The 19017-nt window shown below is 39.3% G+C and overlaps 3 protein-coding genes across 3 annotated transcripts; all 3 read left to right on the top strand.

The window, feature by feature from the left end:
- The first annotated feature begins 627 nt into the window (after window positions 1-627).
- On the top strand, window positions 628-1893 carry LOC141587790 (F-box/kelch-repeat protein At3g06240-like). Its single transcript, XM_074409258.1, has one exon. The coding sequence runs from the start codon at window positions 628-630 to the stop codon at window positions 1891-1893; it is 1266 nt and encodes a 421-aa protein (XP_074265359.1).
- Window positions 1894-4327: 2434 nt separating this feature from the next.
- On the top strand, window positions 4328-5608 carry LOC141587789 (putative F-box/kelch-repeat protein At3g17540). The gene has a single exon (XM_074409257.1). The coding sequence runs from the start codon at window positions 4328-4330 to the stop codon at window positions 5606-5608; it is 1281 nt and encodes a 426-aa protein (XP_074265358.1).
- Window positions 5609-12132: 6524 nt separating this feature from the next.
- LOC141587787 (F-box/kelch-repeat protein At3g23880-like) lies at window positions 12133-13371 on the top strand. The gene has a single exon (XM_074409256.1). It carries the CDS (start codon window positions 12133-12135, stop codon window positions 13369-13371), a length of 1239 nt encoding a protein of 412 aa, XP_074265357.1.
- The last annotated feature ends 5646 nt before the right edge of the window (window positions 13372-19017 follow it).

The following is a 19017-nucleotide window of genomic DNA, read 5'->3' as shown; positions in this document are numbered from 1 at the left end:
TCCACATAAGATCGGTTTGTTAAGCAGCTAATTTGCTAAGCGGTATCCTTCAAAAGTCATGCGCATACTCATTCCGCGGCTTATGTAAAAACACAAGTAAAAAAGAAAAACATCTTGCTACAATAGCAAACTGGTCACCGACTCACCGGTGACTCTATCGACCTTGCAATAATACCGTTTCCTTTTACTAATACTACTTTTAAACTTGTGTAGAATTAAGCAAAGCAGTTGAATTATTATATACAATATAAAGTAAAAGTGGTACCATAGATAATAAACAAGTACAAATCAACGTTGAATATAAAATAGGTTATTTTAACGATAGGTTTTAACGGTTAAGTTCCTTGAAAATTAACGGGTTATAAAAAAAAAAGAGTAAAATAAGTGAAACTGGGTTAAAGAAAAATATAATAGTCCGGTTATGGGCTAACCTCATGGCAATTGACCCGTTTATATGATTGGAACAAGTTCGAATTCGGGTCGGGAATAATGAATCATTTAAAATTGAGACGGGAACGAATCCAAGTTCCAGATATATTTACTGCAAGCCCTTCTTTCAATGAATCCCAGTGATCGCATATCATCAAATTCCTGCCGTTGACTCCAAAACTAAGTGTTGTGGAAACGATGAAGAGAAGGAAGAAGCGCAAAACTTCAACAAATTTGCGGCCTATACCAAAAACATCATCGGCCATTCACGAAAATATGGCTCATATACCCGAATCCAAGCACTTACCACCCGAAGTTTGGACTCAGATTTTGGCAAAGTTACCTGCTAAAACTGTATTAAGATTCAGGTGCGTATGTAAATCTTGGTGCTCCATTATTGATAGCCCTAATTTCGTTAACATACATCTTCAACTTTGCGAAATTAATGTTAACAATAAATTATTGCTAGCCCTAGAGGGGTTGCGAGGCGTTAGAGATAATGGGTGCTTTGTGACAGTTCGTGAGGCTGAAACTCTCCGAATTACCGGTCGTATTTTTAGGAAATCTGATTTTTGCTCGTACCATATTATAGGCAGCTGTAATGGGTTGTTCCTTGTTAATCGAAAGGATGGTCCTCCTTTACACAAGGAAGAATTGAGATTGTGGAATCCTTGTATTTGGAAATCATTGATACTTCTCGCTTGTCCGCTATCTCCTTCCTTGCTCAAGGATTCTGTATATTTGTTTGGGTTCGACCTTGTTAGAAAGGATTATAAAGTGGTTGCCATTGCATTCAAAGACATTCCCTCTGAAAAGACTCCTGAAGAGACTACAAAGACATACGTTGCTGTTTATACACTCGGTGATCAAAAGTGGACCGTCAGAAAAGATTGCCTCAATATCAGATATCCGTATAGAACACGTAGGCTTGGGCCATTTTATTCAATATCAACTTCTGTTTTCTTTCGAGGGTCCGCATACTGGCTTGGACAAATTGATATAGATAGGAATGATTTAACTCATCTCGGTTGCTTCGACTTTGATAGTGAAAAAATCACCTTCTTGAAACTGCCATTTACTCACGGTGGCTCATTGCGATTCCTGTTTCTTCTTGGGGGGTCACTAGCGGTTTTCAATATTTCTTTGGTAACTTCGAGCATATGGGTGCTACAACAAGACAACCAAAAATTAGGGCCATGGACTTTGTGGTTTTCGGGGAAATCAAGTTGGAATGGTTATCACGAATTATTCAAGATCTACCATAATCGTTCAAAGAAAAAGGTGTTCTATTGTGAGAGTGATGGCGGCTATTTCGTTTGGGGGAAAAAGTCGTATAATATAGTTACTTGCAATGTGCGGGAGTTCAAAAGATCTTTGAGCCCCTATATAGAGCTGCAAAGGTATTCAGAGAACTTGGTGTTGTTAAAAGGATACGGAGCCCGTGATTTGAGGTATTTTCCATGACACAAAGCCCCTACTTTGTTTGTCTTACACTCTTACAAATGGTTTTGGGAAGAACCTCTGGCTATTATTCAAACTACCATAGTTATGTCAATTGCTACTCATTCCTGTTGTTGTTTGATCAGCAAGAATTCGCATAGCATCAAATCATTAATCTACTCGTAACTATTAGTTGAAAGAATAACCCCCTCTGTTTTGTTTTAATATTTGTTGGAACATAAAGCAATAAAAAATGGTAACGTAAATGGAGCGCTCTATAATGGGTGATGCGAGTACGGACACGACCCGAAAAGAGCTATTACACGGTCCTTTGCAAGCTGCTACACGGTCTATCATTACAAATATTTTTATCTTATTTACTTGCTAATAATATGTTTAATTTATTTACCTAAAATTTGGTTGTGTAGTCAATAAACTCATTAGTGTTAGACCTTTTATTTTTATTTGCTTTTATGGTTGTAATTAGTGAAGGATTGATGGCAACCCTTCACTAGACTAGGAGTTTCAATTATGGCCGCCTATATAAGGCCATGAGTTTTCATAATAATGATAATCAACCAGAAATATATGAAAGATTAAGAAAAGAAAACACTAGTGTTTTTGTTATCGTTAGAGTTTGACGCGATCAAGCTTTAACCCGAGTAATATTCAATAGGTCTTGAGTATTCTCACCCATTACTTGTGTTATAGGTCTAGCACCGAGTAAATATCCCATTGACTTGAATTCTACCCATGAATTCAAGGCAAATGTCCCTTTTCTTTTATTTTTCTGTTATTCCGCTTCCGCAAATCGCATCAATAGGCCTTCTAGATTTGTAGTATAAGGCGGTCTCATTTTAGAACTACACCTAATACTGAATAACAAATAGCAAGTGCAAGGAGTAGCATTGTTATTCATGGGAAAGATGTCAAATCCTTGGCACCGTATCCTCCGCACAACACCAAGTCTCGGAATATACTTCCAAATCCAAACAAAGTCTCATTTCTGTACCAATTACCTCGGCTTGACCACTATCGATGTTATACAATAACTTTTTAATGAGTAGACATCTACCAATATCGCTCTCATTATAGAACACTGGTTCGTTGCCACTGAATAAATGAAAAACTTTCTTACATGAAAGTCGGGAAAACCACTGAATCCACACGTCCTTTCCGCTCTCCTGTTTCATCACCCATATACTCGCATTTTCAGAAGAAATGCTGAAAATCGCAAGTGAATCCCCAAGACAAAACACAAATCTCGATACCCATTCTTGCTCTAAACCAAAGGAAAATTGCAAGTAGTTGAATTTTTCCAAATCAAAGTCGAAAGAAAAGAGATGAGTCAGTTTATAGCCATAAGGATCATGTGGATCCGTTCCAACCCAGTGTGCTGCCCCTCGAAAAATTAAAGCTTGAGTTAACCTTCTTTGATTATCTCTGACACTTCATTGTTGGTCATTAAGTGTATAAACTGCAACACACATATTTCGAACTGGCTTAATATCCCTGGCTCGATCTTGTATTGTGAATGATATAGCGATAATTTTGTAATCCCGACTGCAATTCGCGAATCCAAATAGATACCTAACAAGACGAGACCTGCCACTAACCAACGGGCCAGTGACTTTCTAATAGAAGGATTCCACAGTCTCAATTGTTTCGAGCTCTGCATTAAAAGCAGACCATTACACTCTCCTAAAAGATAGTATCTATGAGAACTACCAAAATTATGAGCAGATTCTTCAAGTGTGTTACCCTCACGAACTGTTAACAAGCATACAGCAGTGCCAATGTTTCCCAACCCCTCCAGAGCTAATATCTTTTTACTGGCGGAATTAGTTTTGTAGAGGTTATGATGCAATAAAATGAAGTCAGGATCATCAATAATGGAGCGCCAAGATTTACAGATACTCCGAAATCTAACCAGTGTTTTCACTGGCAATGCTGCGAAAATCTGAGACAATAATTCAGGTGGCACGTACTTCAAATTCGGCAATGTTTTTGCCTTCTTCCTGTTCTTCATATACGTAGATGTGGTCCCAGGTTCGAATCCCCCTAAGCGCGCTTCCTTAGACCCAAAAAAAAATTAATGAATTGTATGTATTGTTATTTATTTCTAATATGAATGAATACATGAATTCCTTACGTTTAATATTTATAACAACACTCAAGCGATTAGTTTCCGTAAATTCAGAAATACAATTCTATAAGTATCAAATATCTAATCAAGTTGTTTCATTAGATGATTGATCAAGTATCAAATATCTAATCGAAAAATAAACCAAGCGGTTGTATAGTTCTGGGGCCCAGGCCGGAATGACACGTGTAAAATTGAGACGGGCACGAATCGGAGGCACTTGATATATTTACCGCAACCCCTTCTTGCAATCTCCCGTGATCGGTCATCATCAAATTCCTGCCGTTGACTCCAAAACTTAGGGTTGTGGAAACAATGAAGAGAAGGAAGAAGCGCAAAACATCAACCAATTTGCCCCATATACCAGAAACATCACCAGACACTCCCCAACATTTGCCTCATATACCCGAATTTATGTACGTTCCACCCGAAGTTTGGTCTCAGATTTTCGCAGCATTGCCTACTAAAACCCTAGTAAGACTCAGGTGCGTATGTAAATCTTGGTGCTCCATTATCGATCACCCTACTTTTGTTTCAATGCATCTCCAAATTTTTAAAATTAATTCGGGCAATGATAAATTATTACTATCCCTCGAGGATTTGGGAGGAGAAGATACAGGGTGCTTGGTGACTGTTCGTGAGGCTGAAACTCTAAGAAATACTGGTCGTATTTTTAGGAAATCTGATTCATACTCATACCATATGATAGCTGGTTGTAATGGGTTGTTCCTTGTTAATCGAAAGTATAGTCCTCATCGTCCCTTTTATGGAAAGAACCATCGTCGTCTTCAACGGGAAGAATTGAGATTGTGGAACCCATGTATTCGCAAATCTTTGGTACTTCCCACTCGCCCACGTTCTCCTTTGCTCAAGAATTCTGTGTATTTGCTTGGGTTTGACGCTGTTAGTAAGGATTATAAAGTGGTCGCAATTGCGATTGATTATTGTCAGGCTGAAGAGACTACAAAGACGGACGTTGCAGTTTATAGACTCAGTAATCAACAGTGGACTGTCAGAGATGACTACCTCAATATCAGTTACCCGTACAGAATAGGTAGGCTCGGGCCATTTCATTCGCTATCAATTTCTGTTTTCTTTCGAGGGTCCGCATACTGGCTTGGGCAAATTGATAAAAACAGGATTGATTTAACTCATCTTGGTTCCTTCAACTTTGATAGTGAAAAAATAACCTTTTCGAAGCTGCCATTTACTTGTGACGAAAGTGGCTCATTGCGATTCCTGTTTCTTCTTGGGGAGTCACTAGCGGTTTTCAGTATTTCTTTGGTAGCTTCCAGCATATGGGTGCTACAACAGGACAATGAAAAGTTTGGGCCATGGACTCTGTGGTTTTCGGGAGAATCAAATTCGGCTGGTTATAAAATATTCAAGGGCATTGATCGTTCAAAGAAAAAGATATTCTATTGTGAGAGTGATGGCGGCTATTTTGTTTTGGGGAAGCGAGCTTATAATATAGCCAGTTGTGAAGTGCATGAGTTCAAAAGAGCTTTGCGCCCCAATATAGAACTGGAAACATATTCTGAGAGCTTGGCGTTGTCCAAAGAATACGGATCCCGTGACTTGAGGTCCTTCCCATGAACAAGAGAATACTACTCTATTTGTTTAATTCAACCTCCAATAATTATGTGAGTTGCTACTCATTCCTCTTGTTGTTTGATTAGCGAGAACTCATATTATCATACGGTCTCTTTTTTCATCATTGGCAGTCCCTTAGCTTTGTATCCCTAGAACAATCTATGTTATAGTCCTTAGAATTCTTGTTAGTCTAACCAGACAGAATGTCGTTTCTGCATTTTACAAAGAAAAAACCAGTTGCAAGAAGCACCCTGATGCAGAACAATTGGATTGGATTTACTCGATATTTTAAAGTCATGGTATATTTTATAGTCGGTCTTGTTGCGCTCTCAGTGACTACACTTGCTTGTTTAGAAGCGAGAATTCATGTTATTTCTAGCATACTAGTTTTAAACCCGTGCAAATTGATATTAATTGTTGTTATTTAAAAAAAAAATATTTAAGACAAATCTTTATATTAATTATCATCTCCTTTTAAACAATGTTTTAAAATAAAGTAATAAAATTGTTTTACTTTTTATAATGTTATATCTAAGTCTTCAAAATTGAATTATAAATTTCATTTGTAATTAGCGTAATTGATGCATGAGGGTCAATTTGTCGAGTATTGTTGTAATCCAGCATGTCCTATAGTTTAGCTAAATTTGAGTGCCCGTGCAAATTGTTAAACCTGTTTTTATTTAGTAAAACGCATTCACGTTTGTAGAAATCGTGCACGACAAATCATGGATATTTCGACCCGTGCACATTTAAAATGATAATTTTCACCCGTTCATTTGGTACATGTTAATTAGTGAAATAGGGTGATGATGGTTTTTGGGAAAATCAAGCTTGCGTGGTTATCTATCGTTGGTTTACGATGGTTCAATACAAAAGATTTTCTATTATGAGAGGGATGGGGGATATTTTGTTTATGGGAAGAAGGCTTATAATTTAGCTAGTTGCGAACCACAAGAATTGAATAAATCTATGAGCTCCTTTTCGGCATTGGAAACATATTCGGAGAGCTTGGTGTTGTCCAAAGCATATGAAGCTCGTGATTTGAGGGTTTTCCTATGAATAAGAGAATACAAGTCTATTTGTCTTCTCAATTATTTTCTCCAGGTCTGTTGTAGCTTATGGTTAAAATTTGAAACTAGTCTTTGTACACATTACACAGTTTCGCCTTTGAGCCGATTTGAGTGTATGAAACATTGTTTGCTAAACTTTCGTGTTGTTTAATAAGCCACTTTGACTATTAATTGTTAGCATCTTTTTTAGCTGTTTATCTACTTTTGTTGAATGGCGAGTGATTCTGTATGAGCTACTCCGTATGAGTGAAGGTTTGGGTGGAATGCGATGCAATGGGAAATATTAACGCAGCTACGGTGCAACACGGTACGAGTCCAGGGATACTATCATTTATCAACCATGGCATCACTCCCTGTAGCGCTTTTTGCAACTAGTTTTTTCTTATACAAAAACAGGGTGATGATTCCGCTGTAAAATTAGCTCCATGTCTAGAAATGAAATCCGGCAATCATTGACAATTTCCAACATGGTACGGCTGGAAATGAAACCGGGTGATGATTCCAAACATAAGGCCATAAGGGTGTGTTAATAAATATGTTACAATCTAGAGTTAAATCCTCGTCAAAAAAAAAATATAGGATCAAATAGGTACAGTTGTTAAAAAAATATGTACCATATAATAAATAAAAAAATACTCATCCTTGCCACAAAGACCTTTCAAAATACCAAAATTGTACGATTTAAATAGTATAAATAAAAGTATTGAGGTTCACATATAATGAAATGGGTCAAGTAGGGTGATTGTGTGGTTGATAAAAGGATGAACTGTGAGACAAGATAGAAAGATTAATCGTTCTTGTATATCCTTCAACTTCAGAAGATGGTACATATATACAATGCTAAAAAGATACCAAAACCTCCTCAATAAGAAAACTATCCTAAGAATAAGGAAAAACAATATCAACAAATATTACATCCTAATATTACACGATACACAATATTGACATAATATTGTCAATATTCTTTCACTCTCCCTCAAGTTGGAGCACTTGGTAATTCAAGTCCCAACTTGTATTGCAAATGATCAAACGTCTCACCTCCTAGCGCCTTAGTGAATAAATCCGCTATCTGTTCTTTGCTACGGACGTGGAACGTGTTGATTGTCTCATTAACCAAATGTTGCCGAATGAAGTGACAATCAATTTCTATATGTTTTGTTCGATCATGAAAAACCGGATTTTTAGCAATATGAATTGCCGCCTGATTATCACAAAATAAATGCATCGGTTTTGTATGAAAAACTCCCAACGATGCAAGAAATGCCTTTAGCCAAATTAATTCACTAGTTGCAGCAGCCATCGCACGATATTCCGCTTCCGCCGTCGACTTGGCAACCGTGACTTGTTTCTTAGCCCTCCAAGAAACCGGCGAGTGTCCAAGTGACACAAAGTAGCCAGTCAAGGATCGTCTAGTTAATGGGCAGCTTGCGTAATCCGAATCGCAATAACCCCGTAATTGTAAATCTGACTCCTTACTCATAATGATCCCTTTGCTTGGGTTTATTTTGACATATCGAACCACTCGCAAAGCTGCCTCCCAATGCTCCTTCCTCAGCTCATTCACAAATTGTGACAACACATGTACCGCATATACGAGGTCAGGCCGTGTAATAGTTAAATACACTAACCTACCAACAAGCCTTCGGTATTTCATACTATCTCTCAAAACGTATCCCCTGGCAAGTGGTAAGCGATGATGTTGCCGAATGGGCGTATGGACTGGTTTAGCACCCGTCATCCCAGCCTCATCTATGATCCCCAATGCATATTTTCGCTGATTAAGAAAGAGTCCCTTCGAGCCATGTGCTACCTCGATCCCCAAGAAGTACTTGAGGCGGCCTAAATCCTTAATACCAAAGGACTTATCGAGAAAACCTTTAAAGGCTCCACAAGTTGTACTATCGTTGCTCACGACTATCATGTCGTCAACGCATACTAAAATTCCAATGAAAATTCCATTTTTATTGTATGTAAACAAGGAATAGTCAGCTAATGATTGAACAAAACCATACCTTTTCAAAGAATCCGTCAATTTCGCAAACCAATTCCGAGATGCTTGCTTTAAACCATATATCGACTTAAGCAATTTACATACTTTATTTTCTCCTTTCCTCTCAAAACCTTGTGGTATTTTCATATACACCTCTTCATCTAATTCCCCGTGTAAAAATGCGTTGTTCACATCCAATTGTTCGATCATCCATTTCTTTGCCACTGCTACTGCCAACACGCATCGTACACTGGTCATTTTTTTCCACCGGAGCATATGTTTCATGATAGTCCACCCCTTCAATTTGTGTAAAACCTTGAGCTACAAGTCTCGCTTTATATCGCTCAATCGTCCCATCGGCTTTATACTTGACCTTGTACACCCATTTGCATCCAATTGGCTTCTTTCCTTCGGGCAATGGTACGATTTTCCACGTCCCATTCCTCTCTAATGCATCAATTTCTTTTCTCATGGCCTCTTGCCATTTCGGATTCTTTGCTGCCTCAAAATAATAACTCGGTTCTGGCACTTCATCAATCTTGGCCAAAAAACTTTTGTGGGAATTAGAAAAACAATTTGTAATAACATAATTAGCTAGAGGGTAGCGAGTACCTGGTCTCGTGAAGGACTTTGCTTGGATGTGATGAGCATTGTCGATGGGGTTAACTATCCTTGTCGATTTACATACATAGTCCTTTCTCCAAGCCGGTTCGAATTTTTCCCTTTGCCCTCGACCAAGAACTTCTCCTCCTGCTTCATTAGCCATGTCATGATTACTGTCATTTTCTTCTATATTTGTATCCACGTCATTCACTATGTCATGATTACTTTTATTTTCCTCTATATTTGTATCCACGTCATTCACTGTTAACTCACTCCCCCTTACTTCTTGGCTCTCTTCTGAATTCAAGTGATCATACGAGTCTGTAGAAGCAATTGCCTCTGCCATTTTTCCGTTGCTGTTTTGTACAACAGGAACGACGGTGTCGATGGGCTGAACTGTTTCTTGTGGCAGTGCAAACGGAAAAATGTGCTCAAAGAAATTGACATCACGCGACTCAAACAATTTCTTTGCCTTTAAATCATACACCTTCCATCCCTTCTTACTATGAGGATATCCTAAGAACACACATCGCTTCCCTTTTTCCCCAAATTTATCCCGAGGTTTATCTTTGCTATGAGCATAACAAAGACAACCAAAAATCTTTAAGTTATCTAAGTCTGGTTTTTTATTGTATAAGATTTCATAAAGGGTTTTTCCATTTAACAATGGTGTTGGGGTCCTATTGATCAAATAGGCTGCTGTTAATATACATTCCCCCAAAAAATAAATGGGCAAGTCGGCTTGAAAACGCAACGCTCTCGCTTTCTCGAGTATGTGATGATGTTTCCTTTCTACCCGTCCATTTTGTTGCGGTGTATCAACATTACTAGTTTGAAAAACTACTCCATTCTCCTCATAGTAATATGCCATGGATCCAGACCAAAACTCCGTCCCATTATCGCTTTGCACAATTTTAACACATTTTTCAAATTGTGTCTTAACCATTTGACAAAAAATTCTCAACAGTTCACCTGCCTCAGTTCTATCTTTCATAAGATACACCCACACGCCCCTACTATGGTCATCGACTATGGTCAGAAAATAATGAGCTCGAGAAAGACTAGCAGTGCTATACGGTCCCCAAATGTCACAGTGAATTAAACCAAACAAAACACCACATCGCTTATTATTAGTCTTAAATGGGGAACGAGTTTGCTTAGCCCTACAACATGGGTCACAAATTTGACTGGAATTCTAAATTAAATTACTACCAACCAAAGAAGAAAATTGAGATAGTATACTACTTGACGGATGCCCAAGCCTCTTGTGCCATAATTGAGTTTCCTTAGGCCCTGTCGTTCTTGCTACCAATTCTTCTCTTCTCGGCTTGAAATGATAAACCCCATCTTGATGCTCACCTCGTCCAATCTCCGTCCTCGTAGACCGGTCCTGCACAACACAATAGTTGGGGTAGAATGTTACTACACAATTATTTTCCCTTATTAATTGATGAACAGAAATTAAGTCACACGTTAATGTGGGTACAAAAAGGACATCCTTAAGCACGAAATTTTCGCCTAAAGCAATCTCCCCATGTTCCTGTGCTTCGACCCTTCGACCATCAGGTAGTCCGACGATCGATGGTCCCTCTGTTCTTATTTTACTGAGACACTCACGTCTTCCCGTCATGTGGTGGGAACAACCACTATCGATCAGCCACTCGTTAATAATATGAATATTCATACCTGAGATTTTCTCACTACCTTTCGGGCTTGTCATCAACAGACTACGAAGGCGTTCTATTTCGTCATTGGTGAAGGGGATGTTCTGTTTTGACTCATTTTCCCTTGAACCTGACGTGCTTCCCACAGCATTGGCATGGAACGTGTTGTGCTGCCCACGTTTGCCTGAACGTCCATCTCCGCGCCCATAATTTCCTCGGCAATTCCCTGCTCCTCCTACTGTTATTTTGTGATTTTTTTTTTATTGGATCTGAACCAAGCTCACGATACCATGATAAAAGGATGAACTGTGAGACAAGATAGAAAGATTAATCGTTCTTGTATATCCTTCAACTTCAGAAGATGGTACATATATACAATGCTAAAAAGATACCAAAACCTCCTCAATAAGAAAACTATCCTAAGACTAAGGAAAAACAATATCAGCAAATATTACATCCTAATATTACACGATACACAATATTGACATAATATTGTCAATATTCTTTCAGTGGTTGAGATGAAAATATGAAATACCGGTCGGATATTGACACGGTATTTAGGTAATAGTAAGGAAATAGTAGTAGTCAAAAAGTGATTCGTGATTGAGATGAAATAGTATCCGAGTAAATGACCTTTCAATAACGTATCGAAACTAGAGCTGTCGAACAATGACATGCCCGAAAACAATAAATGAACCCGACACGAAATTAAAGGTGTGGGTTAAGGTTAAATGATTTGTCTATGTAAGTGGGTCGATAAGAAATGACACAAGATTTAATCAGGTCGTGTTTAGATTGAACTCTTTAAACACGAACTGACATAAAAGACCTATTTACTAAATTAAGTCTAATTTTTTCTTGATTCTACCTCGCATAATTATACTTACACCTTATATTGCCATGACACAAAAACACAACTCAAACTCGACACAAAATTAACGGCTTACGATTAACACTTGATTATCCACTTATATAAGTGGATCGAGACGAACATAAGGCCAAATTTAATTAGTTCGGAGTTGGATCGAAAGGACTGATGACCCGTTTACATGTGACCCGTACCCGATGAAACACCCCCATCCACAAGTTTATTGTTCCGCAAAAAGCAAAAGGGATCATTTGCAAATTACGAGTGTGGGAAAAAAGAAAGGGGGAATCAATTGAATTGCAGAAACCCTATTTCCTTAAACGCCGTAGAAAATGAAGAGCAGAAGAAGAAAGAAAGCGAAATCATCATCATCATCATCAAACAGTAACAAACCTTCAGAATCCAAGTACTTACCACCCGAAGTTTGGACTCTGATTTTCTTATCGTTGCCGGCCAAAACCCTATTAAAATCCAGGTGCGTATGTAAATATTGGTGCTCTATTATCGATAACCCTAATTTTATGAACATGCATTTCAAACTTTGTAAAATCAATTCTGGGAATACTACTAAATTATTGGTAGCCCTCCAGGGTTTGGGATACCATGGAAAGGAAGGGTGTTTGTTAACAATTCGTGATGCTGAAACTCTTGAAGAAACCGATCGTATTTTCAGCAAATCTGATTTGTACAAGTACTATATTATAGGTAGCTGTAATGGGTTGCTTTTAGTCGGACAAAATGGTTTCTGTAGTATCCGCGAAGAATTGAGATTGTGGAACCCTTCTATTCGCAAATCATTGGTAATTCCCGCTTGCCCGGTATGCCCACATCAATCGTCTTTGATCGACCGTGGTTGGTATTTGTTTGGGCTCGCCCCTGATACTCAGGATTATAAAGTGGTTAAGTTCACATTTGGATTTAATCCAGATGAAAAGCTTGGAAAGTTGTATGCCGCAGTCTATACACTCAGTAATCAACGATGGACCAACAGAATTGATCCTGTCAATGTCAGTTTTTTGAACACTTATAATTGGTATTGGCTATTTAATTCTCTGTCAACTGGAGTTTACTTTCAAGGGTCAGCATACTGGCTTGGACGAAATGATAAAGGAAGTAGTGGATTATTAACTCATCTTGGTTCCTTTGACTTTGATACGGAAAATATCACTCTCTCGGAACTGCCATTTAGTGTGGACGAAACGGGCTCCTTGAGGTTTCTGTTTCTTCTTGGGAAGTCACTTGCGGTTTTCAGTATTTCTGAGCTAACTTCCAATATATGGGTACTAAAACAGAAGAACAGAAAGGAGACATGGGCTCTGTGGTTTTTCGGGCAATCAAGTCGTGATGGTTATGAACTGTTCAATGTGCACGATGGTTCAACAAAAAAGATTTTCTATTGTGATAGGGATAGTGGCTATTTTGTTTATGGGAATAAGGCTTATAATATAGTTAGTTGCCAAGTGCATGAGTTGAATAATTCTATGAGATCCTCTTTTAAATTGGAAGAGTATTCGGATAGCTTGGTGTTGTCCAAAGAATATAAAGCCCGTGATTTGAGGGATTACCCGTGAATAAAAGAATACGACTCTGTTTTGTTTCACGAATGGTTTTGGGAAGAACATGCGGCTGTTATTCAGCCAATCTTGAATATGTTAGTTACTATCATTTCTCTTGCTCTATGTGAAGCAATAATTCGTGTTATTCCTAGTATATTGCCATAGCTTCGTTTTTCTTGGCATTCTATTGGCCGTGAATGCTTTGAATTCTCCAGATATGCTTAGGTACTTTTATATTTCTTTCTCCCAACTATTTCTGGATTCTTCATGATTAAATAATTACTGTTGTTAAAATCAATACTGAATATATTTGCTTGATATGCAGCAGCTCTGCAATATTTATGAAACTTGCTGTCATTCTTGATAGTTAACCTACAATTGGGTTACATGCTGAGTAGTAGGAGTAAATTGCTGTAGAAGTTCATATGAATGAGTGAGCTTACATGCTGAGTTGTAGGAGTATAAATATTGGTAGGTGATCTGAACTGGTTACCATGAGTGGTTTGCGATATTTACTTGAGTGTAAATATTTTCGTTACATGCTGAAGTTTCACATCTTTTGCGATGTTCTGACTTTTGGAGTTTTTTCATTGTGGGTGTGTGTTTTCCTTACGAGGGGAAAAGATTCAATATGAAGAGAGAGTTGCGATAATTTGGATACGCAACCTCTAGTAAGCATTTGTTTTTGGATGTAAAAGTATTTAGTAGTCGCCTCATTAACAGTTTGGGGGATTAGATGCAGAGCTTTTATCTTCATATTGGGTGGCAATGTAGCATGCCATCTGATAAGGTTGTTTAGAGTGTTACACATGTCTCGAGTTTAAAACGTGTGCATCAAACTAGTCATTGTGGCTATTCAACAAAAAAATTAACCAGTTATACAAAACATTTTTGTAAGTTTGTTTGTGTGAACTACTTGCTTCAGTAGCATTATCTATATGTGCGTTTGAATTTACTTTACAAAGAAAGGATTAAGTTGTCGCTGCTATCACGATGTTGGAAGTGAGGATCTACAGGCAACAAAGGTGAGTGTTGCAGTTTATATATACAATGATTGCCGATGGACTGTCAGAGATAATGGCGTCAATATTGACAAGTTGGATTTTAAGCATACGTATGAGTTTTGCGGTTTTCAGAATGGCTATCATTTTCAAGGGGTAGCACAGTGGTTTGGATATGAATATATATGATCAATATTATGGAGCCGAGGATCTATCAGCCGCCTTTCCATGAATAAGAGTATACCAACTCTTACGATGATTTTGAGAAGGCCCTCTGTTGTGAAACAATGGATATTGCAGTTGCTACTCTTTTTGCTGTTCCGTTAGCTTGAATTTGTTGGTTCTATCATACTATTGTTTTCTAAGATGTACCTCTCTTTCCTTGCACAAAAATTTTGACCGTCAATAACGCTTAGCTACAAGTTCAGAATACGATAATTTTTTTTTTTAAATTGACCGTCTTTAAGAGATCTTCAGTTTGAAAAATGATTCTGTAGGCACAGAAAATTTATTAATGTGCTGAATAAATAAAATAAATTAATTATTTTAAGTTAATACCAAATTTTAACTTAATTTAATTATTTTGTCCCGATTAAATGAAATATGGGTCGATTCGGATTACAGAGAAGTTATTCAGATCATTAAACCCGAAAAAGATCAGATTTGGGCCAAGGTTGCTAATAAACCTACAAATGGGTCTCTGACCATCAAAGTCCAACAAGGGGAATTGAAACTCTATAAATAGAGTTCTCCTCATTCATTCAAAGGGTTGGAAATTCATAATTGCAAAGAAGCTAGAGAGAACAAGGTACAAATTCCTACAAATCCTCTCTGTCAAAATCATTGCAAGCAGTCAACAAGCACATCAAATCGTGCCGCCTGCGTTGAAGATTCAATCACAAGTTCAAACCTTCAAGAGAGATTCAAGTCATCGCGACCCTCTCAAGAAATCAAATTTACATCGCGCGTAGAGCAATTAAATTTGTCTACACGCGTACCCCTCACGTGTACCCCGTACACGTACCCCTTACGGCATATTAGAATCAGAGGATACATTAGAGATTGTACACGTATTTTTGATATTTATTAATAAAATTTAATTGTTTCCTTGTTTTGTATTTCAGTTATCGCAATACAAAAGTTGCTGTTACAAATTTTGGTGAACCCGACGTGAAGATCTCTACCTCTCATCTCTACTGCTGTTTTATTCAAGTCTACCAAAACAAGAAGATGTCTGCTAAGCAAAGCATCTCCTCCACCATCCAAGAAGACCTACGCAGATATCCCGCAGGTACCCCCATTGTCGCTACCTCCCTCGCTACGCAGCGCTTTGGCATCTCCACAAGAGGAATGGCGAAGAAGGCTGCTCGTCAATGCTGCTGCCGCCGCGATCTACGCTCCGCACACGTCCCAACTAGGCCGCGCAAGTTCTATGTCGCCTCCATAGCCGCTGCTGCGCTACGCGCTCCCGGCCGCCTCTTCTCCTTCACGCGAGGAGACTAGAAGTGTTAAGGTTGACAAGAAGGCTTCTCCATGCAAACCCAAAGCGTCGCCAAAGAAGAAAGAAACCTCAACTCCTAACGTTGCTTCAGTCATGGTGATAAGTGGCGATACTCTTGAGGATCGAATGCAGAAAATGAATGATCTCCTTGAAAAGATGATGAAGAAGAGTGAAGAAAAGAACAAGAAAATTGATGAGCTCCAAAAAGAGGTGGTGGCACTCCGTGACAGGAAGGCCGAGAGCGAGCATGGTGACACCGATAGGGATGTTGATAGCGATAGAGAAGTTGGCGAGGATAGGGAAAAGCCAAAGAATGAGATCAAAGAACTTCACCAAGAGAAGGTGCATGAGTTAATAGCCAAGACGATCAAGTGTCAGTTGGATGATAGCTCGACAAGTAGTGGACGCTACATCAAGCCTTAAACTAAGAGGATTGGCGATCTGCGATGCCATCTCGGCTATCGGCCTCCAAAATTTCAACAGTTCGACGGGAAGGGGAACCCAAAGCAACACATCGCCCACTTCGCCGAGACATGCAACAATGCTTTGGAACGAAGGTGATCGTTTGGTGAAGCGCGATTCGTTCGTTCGCTCAAAGGGATCGCGTTCGACGGGTACACGATCCGGACTCGAGTCAATTGACACCGGGGTCACATGGAAGATGAATTCCTCAATAGATTCTACAACACCAGGCGTGTCGTCGATGAGCGAATTGACAAAGACAACTCAATGGCAAGATGAGCCCTGCGTTGATTATATCAACAATTGGCGTCGCGTGAGTCCGAATGCAAGGATCGCTTAAGTGAAGCGTCAGCAGTTGAAATGTGCGTCAACGGGATGAAATGGGACATTCTTTACATCCTGAAAGGGATCATGCCAAAGAGCTTCCAAGACCTGGCTACCCGCGCCCATGACATGGAGATCACAATCAAAGAACATGGTAGTGCTCGACCAAGTTCTTCTAAGGTGCCAAGTGAAAAGAAGGAGTTCAAGAAAACTGATAAGAACTCCAAATCGTCGACAAAGGAAACAATGGTCGTCGAAACCAAAGAAAGTGCACCTGTCAAAATCTCATCAAAGCCTAAGTATGAAAAGAAGAAAGAGTCATTCTCTCACAACTACCAACGAGACAAGCCTACATTGAAAGAGTTGCAGGCTAAGAAATATCCATTCCCGATTCGACTTATCCGGAATGCTTGATGACCTCTTGGAAAAGAAGGTTATACAATTGCCAGAGTCCAAGCGCCCTGAGCAAGCAAACAAGACAAACGATCCCAATTACTGTCGTTATCATAGGCTGGTGAGTCATCCTATTGAAAAGTGTATAACACTCAAGGAGAAGATCATGCAGCTCTCCAAGGAAGGGAAGATCATTCTTGACTTGGAGAACACAGTAACCACAAATCAAACTACTGTAGTCCTGGAGCAACTTGACGAGCCAATTATACGGCAAGGACAATGTGTGTATATGTTGCAGTTCGGAAGTTTTGAGCCTGTGGCATTATAGATCCAAGGGTCATTGCCGTCGCTACCTCCAATGTCATTGGAAGAAAAACTACCTCCTCAGAATAAGAATGAGGAAAAGAAGCATGAAGATGACGATGAAGGTTGGACTTTGGTTACGCGCAAGAAGTCAAAGAAACAAACAAGACAGATAGCGCAACCTGTTCACCGTCGAAGAAAACAATCAAAGTAGACTAAACCTCGCAAGACGAAGGGAAAGAAAAAGCCCAAAACAGTGATCAAACCACATGTCTTGCCTATCGATGTACTTGAGCAAGAACCACCGAGTCCCGTCACCTTAAAAGAATTCTTCCCACAAGACTTCTTAAACAAGGTTACCGTATGCACCGTCTCAGCTACGGAAGGTGGTGATGATAAAAAGAAGATAGAGGAAGGAGGCCCAGATGATGCGGTATTGGCACAACAGTTGCATTCTGAAAAGGAGAACGAAATAGTGGCTGCTCTTGACGCCCTTCCTACAAACATGGGATGGAAGCAAATCTTTCATCTACCTAAAGAGAAGCGTCAGCTGATAATTCAAGGACTTGAGAAGCCCGAGTTGTATGCGGGCAAGATGAAAGAAAAAATTGAGCCTCTTGAGCAATCAATGGATGTGTCTCATGCAATGCGGCCTTGAGTTTTTAGATGAGGATTTACTTCTTGGATCCAAGCCTCACAACAGGCCACTTTATGTGTCCGGTACATCCGGGGCAAAAGGTCAAGCGCATTTTAATAGATGGAGGCTCAGGAGTCAATCTCATGCCAAAAGCTACCATGAACGAATTAGGGATCACGATGGATGAACTCTTCAGTAGTCGAACAATGATTCATGGTTTCAACTTGAATGGGGAGCGTGCGGTTGGCATGATCCGTGTGAACCTTACCATGGGTGATCTTTCTTCCGACACATTGTTCCATGTCATGGATGGCAAGACATCATTCAAACTATTGCTGGGACGACCTTGGAAGCACGAGAATGGAGTTGTCACCTCAACCCTCCATCAATGCTTGAAATATTATCGTGGTGGCGAAAGGAAAATAGACGGAGACGCCAAACCTTTCTCTAAGGTCGACTCTTTCTTCGCTGATGCAAAATTCTTTGAAGAGAATGGTACTTCCAGTGAGTTCATGCCAACCACCATCTCTTCAACAGGAAAAAGGAGGTAAGCGGGAAAAGAACATCATCAAAGAAGATGAAGCTGCAAGTCCTGCTAAAGAAAATGATGTTAAGAAAGATGTAGACAAGGTCAACAAAACAGCTACTCCTGTTGCGTCACCCAAGAAGCAAGAGACGCCGCATAAAACTACACCACCAGTACTACGCTACATCCCGAAGTCTCGCCGCAAAGATGGGGAGAGTCCTTTTGCAGAGTGTCTAACACCAAAGATAGAGCCTAAGGATAAAAAGTCAAGTCTGATGTTCAAGCAGGAATGGGTAGCCAAAGTCGTTACACCTCTACCAAGTTCATCTCAAACGAAGATTGTGAGACCTCCTCTGAATGGTTTCGTCTGTTCATCCAGTCAATCATCAAATGAAGAAAACAAAGGGATATTTGATTCCAATGCTTACAAGCTACTGGCAAAGGCTGGATATGACTTTACAAATCCGACTCCTCTTGGCAAAGTTATAAAAGTTGAGCCGTACGGTCTTAACAA

The sequence above is a fragment of the Silene latifolia genome, chromosome 6 (genome assembly GCF_048544455.1).
Source record: "Silene latifolia isolate original U9 population chromosome 6, ASM4854445v1, whole genome shotgun sequence".
Lineage (NCBI taxonomy): Eukaryota > Viridiplantae > Streptophyta > Magnoliopsida > Caryophyllales > Caryophyllaceae > Silene > Silene latifolia.
The sequence above is the reverse complement of the archived record's forward strand: the minus strand, read 5'-3'. Positions and strand labels throughout refer to the sequence as shown.

Coding starts and splice junctions, on each gene's coding strand:
- LOC141587790 (XM_074409258.1), top strand. CDS start 628: ATGAAGAGAAGGAAGAAGCGCAAAACTTCAACAAATTTGCGGCCTATA.
- LOC141587787 (XM_074409256.1), top strand. CDS start 12,133: ATGAAGAGCAGAAGAAGAAAGAAAGCGAAATCATCATCATCATCATCA.
- LOC141587789 (XM_074409257.1), top strand. CDS start 4,328: ATGAAGAGAAGGAAGAAGCGCAAAACATCAACCAATTTGCCCCATATA.